At 49.3% G+C, this 21,297-nt stretch overlaps 1 protein-coding gene across 2 annotated transcripts in view; it reads right to left on the bottom strand.

The window, feature by feature from the left end:
- The window catches only part of CRIM1 (cysteine rich transmembrane BMP regulator 1), a 168,011-nt gene that overhangs the window by 2,665 nt on the left and 144,049 nt on the right, over positions 1-21,297 (bottom strand). The window contains exons 13-16 of one of the 2 annotated variants that reach the window (XM_081156849.1): positions 18,247-18,468; positions 6,130-6,324; positions 3,819-3,941; positions 1,023-1,213 (exon numbers count right to left, since the gene is read on the bottom strand). In XM_081156849.1, the coding sequence (XP_081012975.1) occupies positions 1,023-1,213; positions 3,819-3,941; positions 6,130-6,324; positions 18,247-18,468 (731 nt within the window). The remainder of the gene's footprint in view (positions 1-1,022; positions 1,214-3,818; positions 3,942-6,129; positions 6,325-18,246; positions 18,469-21,297) is intronic. The other variant, XM_081156848.1, reaches the window with a different exon arrangement.

Below are 21,297 nucleotides of genomic sequence, written 5' to 3'. Positions count from 1 at the left end.
CCGGGGAGGTGAGTGACATTAACTATTTTCAAATCCTTGCAGTGCAGACTAGTACTTATGAAACTGATAAATGAGCGGAAGGAACAGACAGGCAGACTTCAAATAAACACAACTCGGAGCCGCCCAGGCTGTGGAACAGTGTGAATCCAGTCCCTCCACCACTTCATGAGCAGGTCTCTCCTCCCAGCTCTGCACAGTGGGGACCGTGTCCTGCTCAGTCCCTGCCGCGTGTCCTGACCTGGCAGGTGCCCAGCACATAGGCGGTCCCCAGTGCATTTTTTGTCAAAATCAGAGGCAGGATAAACCATCTGATGGAATTTCACGGGGAAGGGTTATCTAGATGGTAAACTGGATAAAACAATTTATTCAGGCTGTTTTCAATTCGTCATGTTGTATGATTTTTCTTGGAAAAAAACTAAATGTAAAAGGTAGAATCAGGGCTGGAAAGCACCACGATTGATTTCCTTTAATGAAAATGGATTTTCTTGCCTTTGAAAATAGGCAGACTTGACAACACATACTCACTCTCTCCCTCCACGTGAAACCTGCCCTCTGCCCTGTCCAGCATCACCTGACGCAGCCTCGTCTTTCGCTCCCTGTCCCCCCTGCTCGCCTCGGACAAGTCTCCCTGTCCTTCGGACTTCTGTACGTCCGCACGGTCGGCTGGCTCTCTTCTCGCCTCTCCTGGGCATCACCACCCTCCCTTTATCTCCCAATTCTAAGTTGCTAGATCACTGAGAAATACTAGCGACTTAGGACTCAATCCAGAGGTACTTATTTCTTGAAAACTTTAAATCCGGGAAATTGGGTCTGTGGAAGGTGAGGCTCCATGAGCCAGCGGCTGACCCAGCCCTGGGCCAGCAGATACCTGACTGCGACAGCTTGATGTGCAGGCGAGGCCACGAGGAGCCAAGTGAAAACTTCACTGGTTAACAGAAAAGAGACCAAACAATTTGGGGAAATACGCGTGCAAGCTTTCCTCGTTTGAGCGCTCGAGAGACTGAACCCCCTCAGGACGATACCTTAGTCGGCGTTCGGTACCAGCAAAGCAGGGGTATCCACTGCTTCTTCTGATTGACGAACAGGAAGGCCACGATCATGGAGAGGCCTATCACGATGGGAACCACGACCGAGGCGATGCTGTCCAGCGAGGCATCCTCGCCTGCGTGCGGCCTGCTGTTATCTCTGTAATCTACCTGGAGGTGACCCATGTCTAGACAAAGAAAAGATGGCAAGCATTTATCATCTACACCAGCATTTTTAAGGATTATTTTAATTACATTGCAAACAGAAATCAGCAACTTGGTTTTACTGCATCACAGGACTTAAGGCTAAAACAGATTAAAGTCTAGTGTTGATCCAAAGAGCACGTAGGGATGGATGTTAAAAAGGAAATATTAGGGTTAGGAGGTTAGTAATTGGGCAGGATGATGCTGGTCCTAGCTAGTCAAGAAAATAAGACAATTCTTATGTAGACTGTAAAAAGTGACAAAAGTTCGACTAAAAATATTTTGATTAGTATTAACTTTTATTGGCTTCTAACATTTTAAAGGAAAAGTATTAGCTTAGCTCTCTACTTGCAAGTAGGAGATTAGACGAAGTATGTTCTTTGACTTACTAGGACAATAGGTAAGGCTAATTACTAGAGTAACAGCAAAAATTCAGCTACAATCAAGAGCTTGGTCTTTGGATTAGTATTCTGGTTTACTGAGCTCTAGGCAAAAATGCCTTTTCCTAAACTTGCTGAAAAGCCACCAGCCTATTAGATCATTTTCCTGCCTTAGTTATTAATACACTGCACAGGGGAAAACATTTAATTTTGCGGATATGAATGAAAGTCCTTCTGCTCCTTTTAATCATCACCTTTGCGATGAACACTGCAGACGGAGATAACAGGTTAAATAAATCAGGAACACACACTGGAAGTTTCCTTAATTTTGTTTCAAATAAACCACTGTAGTTTGTAGGCTGCCTAAATGCATCAAAGACCTGGTTAGTACAAGATGCGGGACACATGCAATCAAAAGGAGTTGTTCTGGAAACTCCGCTCATTAAGCAGCACAGCTGTGTGATACTCAGTGTCTACAGTTTAAAAATCAGATTTTTATATATATGCTTCGTGTATGTGGGGAGGTAGGAGGAAGGAAACCTTCCTAATCATTTTAGCCAGTGTAGATGGTGGTACTTTATGGGGGGGGGGAGGAACATATTTATCAGCATCAAGAAAAATGCCAAAGGTAAAAACACCAATGAGTTCAGGTTTTAAATACACAATGACTGTAAAGGAATGAATTTTTGGCTTACCACATTCTAAATGATATTGGAAATGGTTTTAGGAATATCATACAAGATTTTTAAAAAGTAAATTAAGGAAAATCTTGGTGAAAGGAAAATGAAACTTCAACTAAGGTCTGTTCACAAAATTCAGTCCTTAAGTTCTGTTTCCATGCTAAAGGCAGGTCATAAAATTTCGCTTTGCACCTTCCTAGCAGCCAAAGCAAAATAGAAATAAAATATCATCCGTAAGATTCACAATGTCATTAAGATGAAACCCAATCTGTTGCTTAGGAGAAGCAAAAATTCCCCTGCTACTGACACGTGAGAAAATTTCTCCTAGGTAATATGTAGATTCTCAACATACGACAGTAAATAAGGCTGTTCTCATGACCAAAGCCCAGCATCCAGAACAGTGTGTGGCGCAGACTAATCACTAATATCTATTAACCTTATGAAGGAACGTAAACAACGCTAAAGCACCTTCCGTCAGAGCAGTTCTACAGGGGGCCAAACACCTGTCCAGGAACCTGGCTCTCAGGTCCCCTGGACTGACCTGAGCATAACACTTGGGATATGTACAGTAACAGACCACTAATCTCTCAAGCAATGAATATTGCTTCTTCCAAAAACATTATAAAAATTATATACCAATGACGTGAAAAATGTCCTTGGAGTAGACAGGAGGCAGTACTGAGTCCTGGCGAAGAGCAAGCGTACAATACTTCGATCAAGGGATCTACTTTCATAGAGAGGGCAATATTCACAGAAATGCTGCCTTGCTTTACCACTTAACTATTGAGAGACAAAGAATAACATCCCTTTTATGCACAGCTGAAAGCACAGAGTAAGAAAAATAGAAAGCACGGAATGAAATGGTGAGTGGGCAAATCAACACGCAATAAACTAAATTCTTGTGGAGTGAAAACTCCCCGGAAGCGGAGGGTAACCCAACGCATATAAATGCTCAGTACGGGGTCCAAAAGAACAGGGAATAACATATTACTCTGCTTACAATGTTTATTCACACATATAAATATCAGTGATGGCTTAGAAATTCCACCTGGGACAAGGAATATATTCTGTTCCATCATCACTACGTCTCTAACATGTGGGGCCAGGAGGAGGCGTTTTACCCAGTGGCCTGCAGACTGACTTCATCATTCGGGGTAAGTTAAATGTGTTACAGCCAAGCAGGTGTCCTCTGGAGTTATCTCGGCTTACTCCAGCACGCCATTTAAAAAGTTACTTCAAGGCAGTTTTAAAAATTAAACAAGCTGGCTAAGTGGCTCAGGTGGTTGAGCAGCATCCTGGGCACTGCAAGGTCACGGGTGCGATTCCCAGTCAGGGCACATAGCTGGGGTGCAGGTCTGACCCCTGGTCTGGGTCTGTACAGAAGGCAGCTGATCTATGTCTCTCACATCGATGTCTCTCTCCCCCCTTCCTTCCTCTCTCTAAGCATGTACTCGGGTGAGGATTATTAAAAAAAAGCAAAGTAGATCCTACGCGAGACCAGACAGGTCTCAGCTGACTCTGGCACTTACCTCTGGGGAGATGGACGATGTCATTTTCACTGGGAGTGGGCCACACGGGAACCTCTCGGTCAGTCTCTCCACGATGATTTACCTTCTCAATGGGCACATTCGTTGGTTCCGGGACATACATTTCTGAAAGATGGGGACGTTTTTCATAAGAGATGATGGAGGGGCTACTTAATGTCAACTTTCGTCTCCTCAACCCAAATGGATGGTACATCCAGTTCAACACAGGATGTCCTAGGACGTGAAAGACCCAGTTTCTGCATTTACATCATCACCGCTGGAGAGTCCCTGGCTTTGCAGGGGCAGGAAATGTGCCTTGTAACCATGTAAAAGGAGGAAAAACAGAGTTTTCTTCTCTACCAGGGTCAGATACTCTGTTTTTTCATGTCAGATGATGTTGGCTCTATAGTTTTGTGCAAGCCCTGGATTGGCTGAAATGGAAGCTTTTCTTTTACTTTCCATCAGCTAAACACTACACTTTAATAACTGGTGCTCTTTAATCCACGAGTGCTGGATCATACATGTCATAGGAAGTGAAAGAGAGAGAGCATTTTCCTCTCTGTGCATTTAGCCATTTCCCCTCCAACCTTTCCCTTACCTGGGAATGGGCTGCTGCCTGATTTAAGTCTTAAATGAGACCAGATCTGATCTGATCTGATCCTCAGAGGAACCCAAGACGACTTCCTGGGGATACACTTTACATTCAGAGGCACCTGACCAGCTGGAAGAGCCACCTTCCTTCCTTAGAACGTCCTTCTCTGAGTGCTGGGCTCACAGCTGAGGGCACCACTTTTTGGAGATGGCACCTGAAGTCCACCGAGGGCTGGGTCCCTCAGGTCTCCCGCTGACTAGCTGCATGACCGGGTAATTCAAACCCTACTGTTACTACCCTTATAATACAATGAGAATCCGACCAGTTCTCCCCCCCTGCACGACCACTACCCTGGTCCACCCTGCCATTCTCTCGCCTGGGTTATTGGAAGGCCTGCGTTGGTCAGGGAATGAGAACTGAATCGAATATTGGAAAGAGAACGAGCCTCCTCGCTCCCACTGCAAACACTGAAGGATTTCATTCTCTCCCCGCGTGCACGCTGAGCGGCGAAACATCACAGAAGTGAACCTGACTCTCAATCTGTACCTTGAACAAGGCCGACAAGATGCCAACCTGAAAAGTACCCAGTGAAGGCTCTGAAAAGGGTGCAGCCTCCTGACCTGGCAGCACACCCCGTTCTACCCTCCTTAGGGGACTAAGGGGCACTTTTAGAGGTGCTCAGGTAGGGCTGGTCTGCACAACACCTACACCAAAGGTGACGTGGGCAGAACTTAGTGGAACTCTGGGCTTCACGACTCCCATTTCACAGCTGGCGTGGCTGCTGGCTCACTGGATGGCATGGAGCAAGATTCCCTGACATAACACTGCAGGAAAACACGAGAGTGGCAGTGGAGATGCTCCTGACTCGCCCAGGACCCCAGTGGGCCCTCTGGTGAGCCCTCTCTTCGGTCTGCGGTCTGCACTGCTGGGGAGTCTCTGTTCATGGCCTCAGGTCTGGAGCACTGCCTGGAGGCCATCCTGCCAGGGGCTCAGGTCCTGCGCCGCTGGGACCGGGGGCAGAGAATAAAGCAGCTGTTTTCACCCAGGGGACACAGACATGGAAACTGGAAGGCCTGGGGGGCGACCTGGGCAGCTGTGGGGCTTAGGTTTGAAATTAAGGGGTGAACTGCTGAGCTTTCGTGAAGGGTGGCAGGGGTGGGAAGGGTAAGACGGAGGCCCAGGGTCCACAGAGCCAGCTGGGGGCACACGCGGCGGGCATGCTCTGCGTGGGAGAGATGCGGACTTCAGCAGGGGGCTTGGCAGAGGCTGCGTGGGCTGGGCTGGGGTGGGTGCTGCTGGAGTTGGTGAACTGAGAAAAGCCTGAGCCACACTGTGCTCTTTACATGCCGGCCTTCCTTCTTGGTTCTGACGTATGTTCACCTTGTACTTCCTACTGTGTCTGACCGGGAACCACTTTCACTAGGCTGGCCCAACACGGCACGAAACCGCTACCAACAGGGCAGGCGCCGCTGACACGTCCGCTGTGCCACGGGACCGAGCTTCCCCTGCTGTGTAGAGCGCGAGTCGGAAGCACCGGAACCAGGGCCTCGCCGGCTGCTCAGTGCCCTGAGCCTGCCCCCGTCTCCGCACGGGGAGGCCGCCGCCGGCCGGACACGCGGCCTGGGCCACGCGAGCGCACGGTGGCCGACAGGCTCCGAGTCCGCCCGCGTGCCGCCTGCGATCGAGTGCAGCTCAAAGCGTGGCAGGACGCGGCTCAGCTACCTGGGCAGATGGGGCAGCAGCTCCCTCCCACGTTGATGGGCTCCAGGCAGGGCAGCGGCGGGCAGCTGACGGTGGAGCAGAGCGTCTGGCCCTGCAGGCAGTAGCAGTGGGTGCAGCTGTCTAGGTCCCAGCGCTCCTCGTCGGCGTAGGCCCTCCCGCTGAAGTGGCACGCCGCCTTCTTCGCCACCGTGTCCTCTGGGGAAAGAACAGCGCACGTGGGGTCGCGTGCCGCGGCAGAGCGCGGCTCTTCCCGCACCCGAGACGCCGCGGGAGCCGCCCTGTGCATCGCAACACGCTTCAGGAGGCCCACAACGCGGGGGAGCAAAAGGCCCCCCGCCGCCTCTCCCTCCACCCAGGAGACGCCCCGGAACTTCCCGCGCGGCCTGCACCGCCCCAGGGCCACGGAGGCTAACGCGGGCGGCGGCTGGCACAGCCGGCTGGGGACGACGCCCAGGGTAGGTGTCCTCAGACCGTCGGCACAGAACGGACACCTTCGCGCACTGCACGGCTGCTGAACACGCCACAGGGAACTAAGACGGACATACAAGTTGGTGGGGGCAAGTTCAGAGGTTTTGCTCTATCGGGAAAGAGATTTTTAAAAAGTCCAGCTAAGTATGTTTATGGAGATGGCTTAAGAAATTCCTACTTTTAGTTATTCTGTTTTGTAAATGACCCTGGGGAGCAGTGAGGACTGGTAAGGGCAGGTCACGGTGAACTAGCAGGTGCCCGGGGCTATCCCAGAGGGGGACTCGGCACTGACGTAACCATTTCCTTCATTCTCCAGTGACGCTGGATGGGTTTCCTTCTCATCAAGAGAGATATATTTACTTTAAAAACAACCTCAACTCATTGCAATCCATTTTTTTCAGTAACATACGGTTTTTGGAAAAAAATATATTTCTAAAAGCTATTTTATGCATAAGAATTTACAACCTAAAGCATTCTGCTCTTTTTTCCTCCATTTCCCTTTGCCATACTCATTTCCTCCCTCCCCAGTGTTCTTCAAGGTTCCCTTCCCTCTGACTCAACGCCTTCTCCTGGTTTACCTGAACTGACTGACCGGTGCCACGTTTCCTCTGGAGCTCGAGCATGGTGGCTCAGCGAGGCCCAGGTGAGCAACAAAGTAGGGACGGGGGAAATCCACGGAGAGACATGGGGGGGTGGCAGCACTTGTCGCTGGGAAGGCCAACTACTAGATGACGCCTCCTAATCTGGGGAAATTTTATGCTCAAATTCTACAGGCACTTCCGCTCCCACTGGTCACTAGAAAATGGAAAACTCTACAGGAATACGGAAGGAAAGCTCCTTAGTAGAGGAGTGGTATCCAGGGATCAGGGTTCTTTCTAGAAGGCTTTGGGAAGCTCCTTAGGGTTGTTTTCAATGCCCAGACACAAGGCATGGGACCCAGAATGCTCGAGGGTGCAACAAGAAACGTGTAAGCATGGCACCAGGAGCCACGTCCTCTCAGCAGCCCCAAACTCTGCAGAGAGAGCCCCGAGGTGGCTGGAAGCTCCTCTCTGTGAAGACCAAGCTCGAAGCTCTGCCCTGAACTTTTCCAGAGGGTCACAGACAGAAATGCTCACAGATCTGTCTTCAGTGCCCACATTCTGGTCTCAGCAACTACTCAAGCACAGGCACCTGACCAAAGGGCACTGCCCATGTCCTACCTAATACTGTATTTCCACAGATGTAGGTCGGAGTCCATGGCAGTGTCAGAAGCAAGCACAGGAAGGAATCTTTGACAAGGGTTAAAATGAACAATCTCTCTGTTTCTCAGCATTTTCCCATCATTTCATTACTGCTGCTTAAGGTTCAACAGGGATATCAAATAATCACAGAAGGTTCTAGTTATAAACAGAAATCCTTTTCAAGATCTATTAAAAAACACATTTTACTGTATTTTTAAATGTTCCACTGAAAGTTTTCTGGCGAGCTGATTGTTCAGCTTGAAAACTCATTCGGAGGCCTTCGAACCAAACTCATGATAGAAGTTTTTGCTAATACAGAGTCCCTTAAAGGAGGCAACATCACTCAGACATCCAAAACATACATGCCAAATGGCTGAGTAAAAACCAATTAATGAACCTAACCCAAGTAACAGTCTGACCTCCAGCCAACATTTCATTGAGGGCATTGGATTCACCATCAGACCTGGAGTCTATCATGCAGAGACTCTTTATGGGAGAAAACATTTCTTCTTAAAGCAGCTGTACTGGTTTTATGAAGAGCTCAGCGAGGCCACAAGCTCTATGAACCAACCGCATGACCAGCATCCTGAGAGCTGACTTCCTTAAAGACTGGACGTCAGAGGAGGCAGGTGGTCAACAAGAGAGACGCCAGGTGATTCTGAAAGGAGGATCCAGGTGCCAAGTCCTCCAGAAGAGAACCAGCACCTGCTGGGCATCCATGGTGCCCAGGTGCTGTGCACATGAGCTGCACGTGGTCCAGTCTCACGGAACCTCTGTGAGGTAGGGCTGTCCATCCTACTCCAGGGGAAACGCAGATTTACCGGGGGAAGTAACCTGCTGTAGCCAAGCCAGCGAGCAGCAGTACCTGCATCTACCCCTGGCTCCATCTGACCGCAAGGCCCCCATGCTTTGCCCTGAACTCCCTCCCTCTTCATGTGGTCTCAAACGTGGGACCTCGCTGGGAAAGTGGACAACTTTTTGGCTACCCAACATTTTCAGGGGAAGGCCAAGCTGGAGTCAACGTGCTGCCTTGAGGTGAGCCACAGTGGCAGTGAACACATTACATCAGGGCCGCAGGCTTGTGGACGGGACATCGGTCCACGATGACCTCGTGTCAGAGACAGCAGCAGGGAAATGCCTCCCCTGTCGTTTGCTGGGTGGTTTTCTGTGATATCTCCACGTCTGAAGTCTGAGTCACAGTATCAATACATTTCACAACAGTCAAGCTTGTTTCTGCAAATGTACTTTAAACCAAAGCCACGTATAAGACGTGGGCTGGTTGCCACCCCATTGAATGTTCATGTAAAATAAATGGAGGATTCTTACTTTTAGAAAAACCCTGCCTAATCTTTTCCAGGGTGGCTGCTATGTGGCCCAGATTTGATTAATGTTAATTAGATTTTAGTTAATAAGGCTTTACAAAAATATTTCTGCTTTTGACTAAATGTCACCTGGAAGGCACAGATCTAAACAGAGGCCTGAAAGCACGGAATAGATTTCGGATGACTGATGGATCCTGGTATCCCCTAGTCCTTACATGCCCACTTCCTCCCACGGCACATCTGGGTTTATCCGAGAAAGCTCTGTCAGGAAGTTTTAGAAACTACTTTGTTTACAGGGAAACATGGTGGCTATTTTATGCAATTTGAGGTTCTAAATAATAAATTAATAAAGCCACCGTAATCTTTGGGGGGAAACAGCACAGTCTAATTGAAAGCACATATAAAAGCATTTAAAGTCCTAGCCGGTTTAGCTCAGTGGTTAGAGCATTGGCCCTTGGACTGAAGGGTCCCAGATTCGATTCCAGCCAAGGGCACGTTCCTCACGCCCTTGCAGGCTCAATCCCTGGCCCCAGTCAGGGAACATGCAGGAGGCAACCAACTGATGTGTCTCTCTGACATAGATGTTTTTCTTTCTCTCTCCCCCCTCCCACCCCCCTCTTCCACTCTGTTTGAAAAGCAATGGTGAAAATATCCTCTGTTGAGGATTCAAAAATAAAACACATTTCAAGCACTGGGGCAGAAGAGGGTGTAGAAATAGAGACATGGGAATATCCAACTAAAAGTAATCTAAATGTTTATATTTGGCCATTGAGTGAGCTGTGCCATTTAATGCGGATGTTATATTTATCACTCCGGCTGGTTTGCTTACACTGACGACAGTTTTATTCAATACCTAATGACAACCCTAACTTCCCCTGACCGAGTGCCTGCTACGTCCTGGGCACCGTGCTGAGCATCTCACATGGGCCAATTCCATTCGCTCTCAGGAGCCCAGTGGGACAGGGTGTTACTCCAGTTCTACAGAGGACCCACAGAGGGGCGATCACGTCACGTGCCCACGATGCACGGCCAGGAAGTGGCAGGGCCAGGTGGGGCCTGAAGCGGGACACCTTGGGGCGGGCCACGCTCCTGGGTTCCTGGGCAGGGACCTGTGCCACACCGACCGACGTTACTGCTCACTGCTCTGGAAAGTGGGCGCTTAGGGTTCCCACCCCTTGTACTTGTTGGGTCTTCAGGTCTTTGTCTTCAAAGGTAAACTGGCCCTCCACTGACTGCACCGCACCTCTGCCCAGGGCTGTGAGGGAATGAGACGACGAAGCGGCTGCACCGAGGACCGTGAGCCTTCGTAGGCCAATCTCTGGTTAATCTCTAGTTAATCTCTGGTTAATCTCTAGTTAATCTCTGGTTAATCTCTAGTTAAGGCCCCCACCCCCAGGAGAGAGGCTGTTTCGGGGGGAACATGAGGTGCGACACTAATACAATAATGCTTATTTTAAAAACAAACTCCGCTGTTTGTTTGTGCGCAGTGCTATCTCCAATCAAACGCGACCCTCCTGAAGCGGTCGCCGTGGAGGGCCATCAACATTCCCAGGACGCCGCCCCGCTTCAGAGCTTCGGGACGTCCCTTCAGCCAGCTGCTTTCACACAGGCCAGGAAGACGGCTGCTGGTTTGTGGCCACGCCCTGGTGTAGATCAGCTTTGGAATCTGGTTTCTGCAGCTCTGGGCTCCGTCTTACCCATCAGATTCGTCTTACCCATCAGATTCGGCCTGAAATGACTTTTGGCCTCTTTGAGAAACAAAGTTTCTGCTCAGGAGTGGGGACTCGCTTCTGCAGGCGCGTCCCCAGGGTGTCCGGCCCTGGAGCGCTTGTGCCCAGGCGGGGTGGGGGGTGGGGGGGCTCTCCAGTGGCGCCTGATGTTCAGACACGTCTTACCTTTCTGGACATAAATGTAAGTAACATTACCTTGCACCATCTATGGCTACAGTAAAAATATGCGACGTCTTACGGGGTGGGGTTTGTAATCCTCAGTGTGGGGAGTTTTTCCTTTCACTTTCCTTCGTTGGGTGATACAAGGGTATGAGAAGGCAGCAAAGGCCTGAGATGCCAACTCCTTTCAGGCTGACGCCCCAACTGTTCACCCTCTCTCTCCACAATAAGAAGCCGTAACAGGCTATTCAGTTGGACTCTGCTTTTCCTCTTGAGCTGTTTCGCTAATTACACTATAAAGCTAATTAACAGCTGCGGAAAACCTACAATCTAGAAAGGTGGTGTTTTCTTCCCCTCTAAAGATCCGACTGGGGCCTCCAGGAGTCACTGATGGGGTGGCTCAGGCTGCTGTGCGTCCGGCCATGAGGAGAGATGTGCATGGGCCCTGGAAAGGAGAGCATCTCGCGACCCCCCACCCCCTCCACGGAGACACAGAAAATCTACACTCTGCTCGAACCTATGCTATAGCTGGGCTTTTCCATTGCTGCCAGGACACGGCCTTCGTGTATAAACCCTCCAGGTCTAAATCTGCTGGTGTCTGGTGGTGGCCATGGAGTCGCAGTCCTGGCACAGGCGTGACTTCCTGGGAGGAAGTCAGGCAGCTTTAGAAATGGCATCAGTTCTTTCAACTCTCCAGTGGACTATTTCTAGTCCTGAGAAGTAATTTACTCTGGGATCCCAGCGGCCGAGAAACTAAATGCAGCTCTCACTCTCCAAATAAGTCCCACCGCAAAATAATCCCACGCAGGCAGGGGTGGGGCGGGGAGCCGGTCCACGCTACGCATCACCAGTGAGTATCTAAAAGTGGTACCCAGCAGGTGAGGTCTCCGCCCTCCGAGAGGCTTCTAGACCAGGGGCTCCGTCGCTCTTGTGTGATTCCAGATCCAAATGCATGAGCCAAACGTTCTTGAAAAAACATGCAAATTGCTGACCCTGCTGTAGTATACACTGGATAGATAACATTACATTTCAATTTGGTTTCTTAAGTTTGAGGTTCAAGGGATTAAAAGAGATGACTTAGGCAGGTATAAAAAGGTACCAGGTACACTATGGGGAACACGAGACTTAGAAGGGGGCGTGGAAAGAGCGGCCATGTCCCCCCAGTGACACGGCTGACGGGGTGAGTAGAGGGGACGCACTCTGTAGAATTTTAGCTTATAACTGGAACAATGCGTCAGGACGCTCTTTCTCTCACGCCCATAAAGGAATAAAATACTTCTATTATTTATATTTTACTTTCTTAACTGACACGACACCGAAGGCCCTGGCCTGTGACACCACCTTCATTTCTGTACCTCAAACCGGGCATGTGCTTGGCGTGAAGTCTGCATTCGGGGAATAAACAGGATCTGCTCGCCCCCGAGTGAGAAACCACCCACGTTTTTACATAAAAACGAGACGAGTAGAAACCGCAACAGAGAGAAACATGAGCAAAAACTTCGCAGGTCAGTGCGAGGAGCACAGGGACTCGCAGGCACGACGCTGACGGGACACGCTGGCTCCCTGGACCGTCACGGGCTGAGTGGACGTGACGTCATAACTCAGCTAAGTCGTGCAAGCGGTGCGGCGGTCCAGGCGGCCTGCGCGAGGCGGAGACCGAACACAGTGATGCTGTCAGGAAAGGATGGAAGGGCTTGGGCTGAAAACGCACAAACTGCTCACTGATTTAACTCAAAACTTGAGCGCTTTATCTTATAACCTTTAGCTTCTAATAAATGAAACATCTGATCTTAACTCACTTTTATAAAAAGAAAAGACCGAGGCAAACGCTGCCTTGAAGGCCGACTCCTCTCCCTCTAGCGTCTTAACTGCTGTCAGAGCGGATCTGACCACAGGTGTAAGACTTTTCTCCGAAGCCCGTGTTCGCTTGATTTTATTCTGCCTATTTCTTAGGATGGCAGTCCAGGTCTATTTAGGAGAGAAATCTCATCAAAACGGCAAACACAGTGACTTCTGGCCAGTTCCTACCACATGCAGAGACGAGGGGATTTCTCAGTCGCAGACCTGCATCCTTGCATGAAGCGTCTGTTACGGGGTGAGTAAGCACTTCATGGACAGGACTTCAAGGCAACATTGCATTTTCAACTTTAAATGAGTCTCGTTTCTCACAAGGCCTACAATGCACAGTGCACCCACAGGCATATGGAGAGAATACACTGAAATCATTTTGAAAATACGGAATGTAGTCCAAACGGCAGGCACGTAAGAGTCCAAATATAGAATCGTGTCCAGAAAACCCTGAGGTGGAAGCCCCTGGACATCCCAGTGGCCAGTTTCTGTAGCTACAGGAAGCGTTCCATCCTGTCACAGCCATGTGCTCTCCAGAACCCTCCGCCAGCCCCTCCAGCGGGTCTGCAGTGTGACTTCCAGCCTGATTACATTTCCTCCTCAGAAACGGGACCCCTCCGAGAGGGGGTTACTCCCCAACTTTTAGAGGGCTCCAAATCAGGGATGGCCTCCTGGATAGAAGCGAGGGGCACCTGCTGGGGGTCTCTCTGGAAACAGAGCCAGGCTCCCTTCTGTGCAACAGATGGCTCTGAAATAGGAGGATGCCACTCAGAGGTTCCCCAAGTGAACCCGGGCAACGTGAATTTCTGCTTACACAGCTGGGGGCCTGAGAAGGACACTGAGAGCTGCTCTTGCGCTAAACGAGATGTGTCCTAGGGTGGAGGGAAGACCTAAACGAACTGAAACCAAACACTGGTTATTTCTGCAGAACAATTTTAGCCCTGTTCCCAAGTTAGCAGAGTGTCATCAGTCCCACACCCTCTAAATACACAGAGAAGCACCCCACTTGCCTTCCTTTCCCTTAAGTCACCTCAGCACCGACTGTGACCACCAGGGCTGTGGTGCAGGGGCCACAAGAACGGAGGGAGCAGGAAGCAAGGCAGGTCTCTCTCCTAGGAGTCTGCCTTGATTAGAAATGCCACGCACCGTTTCCAGGAATCACAGCGGATCATGCACAGTAAGTCCACGGACTCACAAACAAAAAATGAAGGAGATCCACTCTCTCCTGTGGCGACATCCAGAGGCCTGAAAGAGCAGTGAGCCTCCGAGGTCTGTGGACAGGGACAGCCACGACACAGGCACGCTACAAACCCGTAGGAAGCCGCTCCTCCACCAAGGTCACAATGAGGTGACCGAGCAGTCACGGGCCATTCAAGCCGAGAGTGCACGGGGCGAGGTGCCCCACCAAAGCTTTGTTTAAAAATTCTCCCGTCCTTCAAAGCTCACCCTTGGGATGCTCCGACTAGGCCTCTCCTGCAGAAAGGGAGCCGGTGCTCTGCTTAAAGTGAAGTAACCAGACTCCACTAGGTGTATGTCACCCACCAGCTGCACCCGTGTTAAAGAGCTGTGCCTGTACTGAGCCAGCGCACACTCACGTCATGTTTGCCGTTCACAAAGCACTTCCAGCGCTGTGGGTTAACAACCTCACAGCACTTTAGTGAAGCACAGACAATATTACTGTTCCCATCTCACAGGTGAGGAAGCTGAGCTGGGCTATGTCATATCACAGACACGCAGCTAGAAGGGGCCAGAGGTGGGGGGATAACCCTTTGGGTCCAAAGTAAGTTCTTTTTCCAACACAAAGATGTTTTTAATCTTAAGAAAACACGTTGGAGAAACAGCTGTGAAAAATCTTCCAATGAAGATGTGTAATAACATAAATGGCTTAAAAACGTACAACGTGTAATTCCGTGGGTTGTAGATCTTAAGAGATATAAAATTAAATACAGAGGTGGGCAAAAGCAGGTTTACAGTTATAATACAAATAATACAATAATTAGTAAATAATACAAGACGACGCTGTGTCCAGTGTACTCACAACTGTGAGCCTACTTTTGCCCACCCCTGCATTTACTGTGTTTCATTCCTGGGCTGAATTAAACACACAAGGATCGAAAGATGTTCCAAAGAGACACTATATATATTTATCTCTCGGGAAAGGCACCTAAAAACTAAACACATCCAAGCAAAAAGGAGGCTGTGGAACAGGCTGACTTGGTATGAAGTACAGACACTGCCTCTCTGAAGACGAAAATTATTAATCATTTGTTAGTTGAGGGTCACTGTGGTATTATAAGCAATTAGACAAAGCCGCTCACTTTACAAAATTAATCCTCAATCCTGTTCATTACGCCTGTTACGCATTCTCCTGAATCAGCACACACAATACGAGGCCTTCACACATCAGAGAGGCGCGTGATTACCGCACATTAGCCGCTGGATAATTTAGCTGAAAGCAACACAAAGACTCGTAATTACACTACGTTTAGAGGGATCACCACTTCTCAGTTCCCTTATGGGAAGAGAAAAGAATGCTTCACAAGGTGAAAGCCAGCATGCTTAGGGGTTTTATAAAAAAGAGAGGTCAGATTAAAGGCAGGTTTGAGGCGCTTTGACTAATTAGGGAGACTTTTCACCCAGGGAGGAGCTGTGCGGGCGCGGTGAGGTCACGTGATCCTGGGAACAGCTTATCTGGGAAAGCAGAGGACGGGGGTAGGGCCCACCCTGGTCCTTGGTGCCCACCCACTGGAGGAACTGGGTGTTTAGAGACCTGCAAAAACCACAGCTTCTCCACCTTTTCCCTTTGCTAGGTGATCTCTGGAGGCTGATGGAGGCTTTGCCACTGAGGCACAGAACCTGCCTGCAGGTGTGCTAGGACCGCGAGGCTTGGTGCCTTCCTCAGAGGGGCCATGGACGGGGAACTGTAAGAGAACGAATCGGAGGGAGGGAGGGAGCACACTCGAGAGTCGGAAAATCCCACAGCAGTCATGACCCGAGCCTGACTTGGTAAGCTTGGCCACGGGGGCAAGGGTCAAGGCGACTTGCCAAGCAAGCATGATGAATACAGAAGGGGATTCATGACTCTTTCAACAATAAAACAGCGTGTGTGAAGCATGAAGAGGAATGAGTGACAGCAGCACACCGTGCGCTCAGCAACGCTCAGTGTTCCCAGAAGGTAAGTCACAGGTTTACGGGGTACAATTACACCTGCGTCAGTGAGGAGCGGGCGTAGCCGTGGGGGGAGACGTAACAGGAACAACACTTCCAGTACACCATTACGGGCTTACATGAACCATGACTTAGTGAAAGTGCTCGCAATTTAACTTAAAAGTCAAAATAACCATATTGGTATTTCCCTCCTCACACTAAAGAATGGACAATCTAAACGAAGCAGAAACTGGAACAGGAAATACAAAAACAAACAATAAATAAATTTTTTAAAAAAGCAAAGACAGAGAATACTATGACTTGCAGGTATCTTTTCATAGGTCAGAATTTGTTAAACTGGTTTTCTGAGACAGAGAAATGATTTACCATTTATCCTTTGGAAACAAATTTTCTAGTTGGGCAATTTACTAATTACAGTTGTATCAATTAAGGAGCAAAACACAACAGGGACTTCTATCCAAACAAAATAATCTAAGAACTTTCAACACAGGAAGATTCACTGCTAGATGATTCCTTTGAAGGTGACCCAGAAGTCTCAGGCCTCCTGGGCCCTAGTTAGCTGAGCGTGAGCCAAGCACCCCTGGTTGATTCATGAACTGTTTCTTTCAGCATTACGTTCTGAAGTTTAAATATGGTGACACTGGCTGTACACCGCCTCCTCTCACCCCCTGGCCTGAAATAGCAGCCGAGGTATTGAGACCTCACCAAAGGCAGTGCTATTTTTTGTAGGAATTTTGGTCAGCTCTTTGAAAAGACCAGTAGCACTAAGCTGGATGTATGCCTTGGTATATTTTTGGCTCCCCTTAGGAGGTACAAAGCTTACGGGTGCTACGGCAGAACCCAACATCCAGTCGCTAAGAGGGAGAGCAACCACATGTCCCAATCTGCTTGGGACACTCCTGGTCTACAGCTGTTCTCCCTTCATAAATTATTAATAGATCTTCTTTTACTCTCAAAAGCATCATGGTTTGAAGAATAAATTACATAGATGGTCAACCTATTGAAAGAGAATCCAGCTTTCAAACATAAGCTTAAATACTCCCTGACCATTACACTGAGAAAATTGAGCTTTGTAAAATTCCTGAGCAGAAATTATGTTTTTAAAACATCTTTCCATCTCTTGTATACCAATGTTTAGAATGAGACTCAGAGTAAGTGGCCCTTGGCCTAGTGGCCAGGTCACAGTCAAGGAGAGGAAACTGTCCTGATGAGCTTGAGTCACGGCCAATATGCACCTGAGCACCATTCATGGGCTCATCCATGGGAACTGCTACAGAGCGCTATGGCTAGAAGATCTCTCCCCCTCCTCAGGTATCACCCCAAATGCATGCAATCACTTGTACCTAAAAAGCATGCAAAACTCCAACAAAAAAGTGCACAATGCTTACAATTAATACAGCTTGCCTAACTTCCCACCTGCTACTCTGACTAGAGGTTCACTCCTGGATGGAGATATCCCAGTCTTTCATGTGACTTTATGAGCCTTACTTGGTACAAAAGCAATGAAGGACAGCAGAGAGCCTGGGGAGCAGGGACTGTGCCTGTGTCAGAGCTGCCAGCTATCTGAGCATTGCCTTCTGGACTCTAGGACAGCATCTGGCTTGTGCCCACAGGACAAGTTTTGGTATAGATGTCAGGGGCTAATATACGTATGTCCTCTGCTCACAAGACGTGTCCCCACGGGTCCCAGAAAAGAGAGGGCTCTGTTACTCAGGCCTCACTTTGTGTCCTAGGCCCTGAAGATGGACAATGTGTGGCTGAACCAGAATCAATTAAGTGTCAGCAGATAGAGGAGATAACTGGGAGACTGAGTTAGCATTTTGCAGTTAGCTGACCTGAAGGCAGAGGCAAGCTCTATGCACTGAGCGCTGTGGTCTTTCTATGAGGAACAGACGATGGCTGTGAACCACAGGGCGGGGAGAGAGTTCTGATCTTGGAAATCCTGAAATGCCAAGCAGCCCCACAGAACAGGACAGTGCCGTAACATCATGACATTCCGAGAGCATTTTATTCTCAGCATGTGTTAGCCTGGGAACACGTCTTCCCCACCTTTCCCCAGCCTGGCATGACTACTTTGGCTCTGTGTGGCACGTCAACCAGAAAACCAGGTTTCAAAACTATTAACGGATCTGGGCAAAGGGCTGTCAGTGTGTAGATTTGGTGGCCCCGGCAGAGACAAAGGGTTTTTTTTCTTGGTCTTACCTATGCAGTAGGGACAACACTGGCCTTTTCTCAAAACAGGTCTTTCACAGGACACTGAAGGGCAGGACTCGGAGTAGCAGCTAATGAGGCTATTCATGCACACGCAGCTGGTGCAGACGTCAGGCTTCCAGGACTCAGCCGCCAGGAATATGTCTCCTTCATCGTTCTTGCAGTAGCTCGGCACGCTGTCATTACGGGGCGCGGCGGGCTGCAGGGGTGCATCTGGAAGAGCGAACCGAGGGTCAAGGGGAGAAGACGGCGCTGCCGGCCACCACAGGGCCTTGCGGAAAGCGCGCTCGGTCGCCGTGGCTTTGTGTGCCACGTTCCTTAAAGAAATGCCTCGGTCACGAAACAGCAGGTCTCAGTTAGCCCGGGTGTGAATTTTAAAGCAAAACAAGGACCACAGAGGAACTGCTGAGAGGTTCTGTTGGTGGCCTGCACAATATCTACTCTACTACCGAAGTCCTGATTGTTGGGGGTGGTTGAGGACTTGAGTCACTGGGTGTGAGTCAAGCAGGACCGTCCCGCTCCCTGCTTTTCCGGTTTCCCTGGTGACTGGGGGTGGCCACGTCACCTGGCTGCAGCTAATGGGACCTCACGGCTAATAAGGGCATTTCTGGGAAAGCTTTCACTTTCTTCAAAGGGCGGAGGGGGTGCTCCTGCCATCCTTCCACACTCTTCTGCCTTGAATACGAGTGTGTTACCTGCAGCTGCAATATTGTTATCCTACCTGTCAGAGAAAGGCCTTCATCACTAAGACACTGCATTAATGGTAATAAACACCTGCCTCCAAGCTTCCTGTAATGCATCTAAAAGAAAGCTCTCCTTGTTTAAAAACGGCAGCTGGGTTCTCTTCCTTGCAGCTACACGCCGTCCTAAGCGATCAATACCCAAACAGATTCCCAGCGCACCTACCCCGGAACCCCTACATGTAATATCCCAGCGCTCAGGCATTCACATTAACAGCTGAAAGATGAAGAGAAACTTACATCACTCATAAGGAGGTGCCCACACAGATGTCACATGTCTTCCCTATTTAAAGGCTTTGACCAGCCCTAGCCAGTGTGGCTCAGTGGCTAGAGCCTCAGCCCACGCACTGAGGGTTCAATTCCCGGTCCAGGGCTTGTACCTGGGTTGCAGGGTCAACCCCCCTGCCCCCGACTCCCAGCCGGTGCGTGTCGGAGGCAATCAGTCGATGGGTCTCTCTCACCTTGATGTTTCTCTCTCCCTCCCTTCTACTCCCTCTATCAATGGAAAAAATATCCCCAGGTGAGCATTAACAACAACAACAAAAAAATAATGACTGACCAGAGGGATCCCAGATCTAGTTACCACTGGAAATGGGGACCCGGGTATCCCTTTGGGCCCTGTCTTCCACTGAAACTACATGAGAAGTGTAACTTTAAGCAGAAAAATCACTGGGATAGAACAGAGGAAAATGTCAGTGAGGGTCCTCGTTTAGAAATCTCACCATTCGCAGGTAAGAGAAAGTGCCTCTAGCCACCTGCGCGACTCAGGAGGCCATGACGTTCCTACCTAGCAAACGTCATGAGAACCATGTCATTCATCACAGTGAATCAGAAGCCCTGACGGTCACGACCTCCTTCCACCTGCCTCAGGAATACACCCTACAGCCAGCAAGTCTGACAACTAGAGCCCCTTGGAGGGCAGAAGGAGGTCAGCACCATGAAATGGGTCCACAGCTTCTCCTTCAAATTGTGTAACCATGTCGCCTATTACCAGTCCCAAAGGCAGCTGAAAAGCAGGCACAGTGCCATTGCGCCGAACGTGCTCTAGGCCCAGGGTTAGGCACGGATCCACAGACCACATCCACACAGGTCAGAGATGGCGAGAGAGAGCTACTTCCTCGGTGACCCTTCTGGGCCATCCATGCCCAGGAGTAATTTCTTTATAAGAGTGACCAATGCCAACTTTTGCTTTGGCTAAAAATCAGGACAATCCACTCTCTAGTCCGCACCAGGCTCTGCAAATTGCCATGAGGTTGCTGTGAGTTATGATAGCTTAGCTGTTTTAAGCAATGCCGAGCCTCGGTCTAAAAATTTAGGAGAGAAAGCAGGGACAACAGCCCTTCACCTTTGGGCCGAACCTCTGAGTCCAGTCAGGTGTCCCGCCAATGAATTTGGGCCACTGGTGGTAGAGAAGTCCCTTCCCCCACTCCCCCTCCTTTAATCAAACTCCTGTATTTGCCCTCAGGTCCCAGGACAAGTGGTACCAGGGGTACTTGCCGCTTTAGTTAAAGCTTCCCGGGTTGTACATGCTCTTAATTCTTTCCTTAGAGGCAATTCTCTTACTTCGTCATTATTTACTAAAATGCAGAATACGGGATCATTGGGCCATTCTTTCCGATTACTGCTCCTCCACAGGACGGGAGTTGTGTCTATCTTCATTGACCTGGGGATCCCCATGGCTCAACACAGGCATTCCATAGTATTTGTAAAATGAGTATCTAAATGGATACAAATTCATGATCACCAATGAGGCGGCGACTGAGAGTGGCTGCTACCAGGAGGACGGGAATAGTCAGGGTTACATAGTAACACAGAACCATCTGCAGAATTTGCACCTGAGTAACACAGTGCTAATGACAAAAATATGGTAGGGACTGGGCTGTACATATCCTAACAACATAATACATATGAACTATTCCACCAGAAAAGATGCTGCACTAATCAGGCTCTCACATCACCACGGTGGCTAATTACCCGGAGATTCTGTATTAAGATGGTCACGCCTCGGCAGCAGTGTGCCGACAGCGGTGAAGTACGCGGCCGTTCCTGCAGATTCATGCGAGGCAATTCAAAACAGGCCATCCGTGCGGACCCACGGGGAGCCTGGACTCTGACTATGCCGATGGAACGGCAGAGCCACCGATCTGGCCAGCTGACTAGATAACCCAATGTGGGGAAAAAAAAGTAATAAAATGCAAGGGCTGATGTTTTATTGCCCTAAGAATATACATTTAGAAAGTAAATGGTTATTGATTTTAAGTTGAAAAGATAAAAGATTAAGGAACAGTAAAATAAAACTAGT

The sequence above is a fragment of the Miniopterus schreibersii genome (assembly GCF_964146895.1).
Source record: "Miniopterus schreibersii genome assembly, chromosome: 13".
Taxonomy (NCBI): Eukaryota; Metazoa; Chordata; class Mammalia; order Chiroptera; family Miniopteridae; genus Miniopterus; species Miniopterus schreibersii.
This window is presented reverse-complemented; position numbering and strand designations above follow the sequence as displayed.